The sequence below is a fragment of the Populus trichocarpa genome, chromosome 11 (assembly GCF_000002775.5).
Source record: "Populus trichocarpa isolate Nisqually-1 chromosome 11, P.trichocarpa_v4.1, whole genome shotgun sequence".
Classification (NCBI taxonomy): domain Eukaryota; kingdom Viridiplantae; phylum Streptophyta; class Magnoliopsida; order Malpighiales; family Salicaceae; genus Populus; species Populus trichocarpa.
The window spans coordinates 9212058-9215853 of record NC_037295.2 but is presented as its reverse complement, the minus strand read 5'-3'; the positions used below and the strand labels follow the sequence as shown (position 1 = coordinate 9215853).

Genomic DNA, 3796 nt, shown 5'->3' with positions numbered 1-3796 from the left:
AAAAAACTTATATTCATAAAACTAGGATAAACCCATAGAAAATAAATCAAATATAATCACAAAACCAATATTAAAAAAATTAATGCGGAACTATAAAATTGTAAAAGAAAAGTCGAAAAAACTATTGGTTAACAACTCTAAATTTTGTTGATCTTGAGGGTAAAAGTGTAATTATACTATATAAAAATTAGAAAAGACTAACATAGCCCCCAACAATCTTATAATGACCAACGAGTTAGTGAAGAAGATCAAAATACCCTCACTTCCAAGACTTCGTTTTTTCCATCTAATAACAAAAAAACTAATTTCATTATAGCAATTTATAATAAATTATGTCTAATGCTTTGATAAAACACCCACATCCTAAAAACACACTAACTAATAATGATTTGTATGGTACAAATCACATTTAGTATAATATCCTAAATAGCATCAGGTATTAATATTTTGAATATAAGTGGGAGATAATTTACATAAATTTATCATGTTGCTTATGCATTTTAAGAGGGGATAAAAAAAATACAATAAAGTATGTTGTGGATGTACGAAGGATGATAATTTATTTGTAGGTATTGTGATGTAAGATATATTTTTATATTTTTTTAAAAATATATTAAAATAATTTATTTTAGATTTATTTTTATTTTTGAAATTAACGCATTAAAACCAATAAAAAACTGAAAATTATTAATTTAATATTTTCTAAAATAAAATGCATTAACACATCCAAAATAATACGGATACATAAAAAAGGGCACAGACCCAACTCAACTTAATTTCGGTGCCCAAAACATTGGCGGGAAGTTTCAGCGGAAAGAGCGTTCAAAAAGGAAAATAAAATTGTTGCCGCCAAAATGGTGGGTTTCAGTTCCCCGCCCACTTATATCACTCCGCAAATGCCAAAGAAAAGGGAAAAAAAAACCCTTTTTTTCCTCGCTCAAAGCAAATAGATGGATCTGTCCGAAATTGCAAAGAAACTTGGTCTCTGGGAAACCAAGCATATCATTCGGAAAGCAGCGGAGCTCCGTCGTCTTTGCGATGTTCAGTTCGATTCCTCTGTCATTGGAGTCGTAAGTATTATTATGCCTTTGTTTCTCACATAATTTCTTTTTAAAAAAACATCCCAAATGGCTTTTTTTTTTTTTTTTGTAGGGAGAGGTTTGTAAGGCTATTATCTGCTTAGAAATCGCCGCAACCAGGTTTCCCCCCTTTCTTTTTCTTTTTCTTTTTCTTTTTCTTTTTGAAACGAAAACTTATAAAATAATTTCTAATGGGTTATATGTTTATATATATGTATATAGTTTTCAAGTGATTTTTGATAGACAAGCTGCTATCAGATTGAGTGGAATGTCTGAGAAGGCCTACAATAGATCCTTCAATTCGTTGCAAAACACTCTCGGTGTCAAGTGAGTAATTTTATCTTAATGCTGATGATTTGATGTGAAACGTACTGTTGTAGTATTAATGGAACTGTTGGTGTTTGGTTGGTTGTTGTTGGGTGGTGTAGGACAAAGCTGGATATTAGAGAATTGGGGATTCAATTTGGTTGTATTAGGCTCATTCCTTTCGTCAAAAAAGGTTTATCACTGTAAGTTCCCTTTTCATTTTCTGTATTTTTCACTACATTTTACTCATCAACTAAATGGAGTCCATGTAGGATTTTCCTTTGTAGTTTGGTGCTCGCTACGTGTTTGTAAAAATGACTGGCAAGCAAATTCAGAAGGGAATCTTCAATTTATCTTTGGAAATGCTTTATGTGATTGGTTATCATGGTCTTCGATTTATGTTCGTTGATCCTAAAATAGTTTTTGTTAATAATGACATTATTGCGCTACCTTGACTCACAAATGGATTTGTGGATGTCTGATCTGATTTAGAGTTGTTGATTGTTTAGGTATAAGGACCGGTTTATTGCATCATTGCCTGCTTCAAGGCGAGCAAATGCCGACTTCACTAGACCTGTGTTCACCGCAGTTGCATTCTACATGTGTGCGAAAAAACACAAGGTAAGCAAACATTTATTTTCTTGCGTTTCGATAACTATGCTGTTCATGTCAATTTACTTATGAGTCGATGATTCTAACTTGATAGCTCAAAGTAGACAAGCTTAAGTTGATTGAAGTTAGTGGCACATCGGAATCTGAATTCAATTCTGTAAGAGTCCTAATTTCCATCCGAGCGCATTTCTTTGGTGGTGAAAACTGTGCTTTCTTGTTTTTACTTTTCCATCAGTTTTGATTTACTTGTATTAGTTTAACATGTAGGTATTTGCGTCCATGAAGGATCTCTGCTTTGATGTTTTTGGGATCTCAAAGGAAAAGAAAGATCCTAGGGAGGTGAAGGGGAACCGAGGTACTAGCTGATTGATTTGTACACTTCAGTCACAATTTATACTTCTTTTTGTTGCCATAACTGTTGCTGGGTTGTCATTAGAATGGGCATAATAATATTCTAAATAGAACCGTGGAATCATTACTTAATTTAATGTTATAAGTTTTATCCATATCTTTTCATTGATTGCATGCAGAACTTCTGGATGTGCTTCCTGAGAAAAGAAAAATTGAGGATGGTAATTTTTCATCTGATGATGGAACAGAGGTATCATTGCAGCCCTTTATGTTTAATTCATTTTTAGACAATATGGTTGAGAAAGATCCAACTGAGTTTGACTCCGTCCAGACCCACCAAATTAGTTTCTAAGACCATACAATCGCAAGGAATTTTGTTTAACACCATTTTCAAACCTTAAAATTCTTTCCAATTAAGATTTGTAATGAGCCTTTTAACCTATATCTCAATTTGTAAAAGGTGGTTGAGCAGCCTCTGCATGCTTTGACTAATTCAGCTAATACAGTTTATTTTATTTTCTGGAGAAACTAGTTTGAATATACTTTGGGGAATACATCTTTTGACCAAAATAATTTGAAAGTTCACTTACCTTTATACGCAATTGGCATGAAATTTCTCAGGTTTCTAGCCACAAGAAGCACAAAAGAATGGGGAATGCTGCATATGAGCAGTGGAAATCCTGTGTCTTATCATCCAATAAAAAGAACAAGGCAAAAGGTTGTGCGGACATTTCTATTTTGATTTATTTATCTGCAAGCATATTGCACAGATCAGGTGACAGGTGACGAAAAAGTAACTGAAATTCCTTTTTCAGGTCATTGCAAGCAGACTGTGCAAACATCCCTTGACTTTTTGAAAGAAGCTCCAGAGAAGACAGAGTTGGAGGCATTATCATAATAAAAGACTTGCCCTGAAATCTTTTGGTTCAATTTTGATGGAAGTTGTACATGGAAGAAACAAGACATTATTTTGTTTATTTATGTTCCCATCGCCTTGCTGCATGAAATGTGAACAGGGAGACAGGGTTATTTATTTATACAAAAAAAAAAAAAAAATTGCTCGAAAGGGCATAGCAGTCGTATTGAAACTGTTACAGCTTAAAATCAAGACCACGCAACTAGGTTATTCAGATGTATCAAAGCTAAATTTCAGTTTGAGAAAATAACTTGAAATAATAGTAATTTGTTTTTTAAATAATATCATATATATTATTTTAGAATAATTTTGAAAATTTATTCAATTAAATTCTTACTTAATTATTTTTAGGTTTAGAATTATAATTTCTTGTATTAACTATATTCTAATTTTTAATTTCTAAAACTTATTTATAATTATTTTATTTTAAGTTTTGACTAATTACTTTTATGTGTGATTTATTAGGTTTTTTTTAATAAATTGACTCAAATATAAATTATAATTATAAATAAAATAGAATTAAATAAATTAA

The 3796-nt window shown here is 31.6% G+C and overlaps 1 protein-coding gene across 1 annotated transcript; it reads left to right on the top strand.

Moving 5' to 3' along the window:
- Positions 1 to 863: 863 nt before the first annotated feature.
- Positions 864 to 3436, top strand: LOC7495305 (origin of replication complex subunit 6). The gene is made up of 10 exons (XM_024581045.2): positions 864 to 1070; positions 1153 to 1199; positions 1302 to 1406; positions 1508 to 1588; positions 1895 to 2006; positions 2092 to 2154; positions 2265 to 2352; positions 2528 to 2598; positions 2970 to 3066; positions 3164 to 3436. Exons 1-10 carry the CDS (start codon positions 951 to 953, stop codon positions 3244 to 3246), a joined length of 867 nt encoding a protein of 288 aa, XP_024436813.1. The 5' UTR covers positions 864 to 950; the 3' UTR covers positions 3247 to 3436.
- The last annotated feature ends 360 nt before the right edge of the window (positions 3437 to 3796 follow it).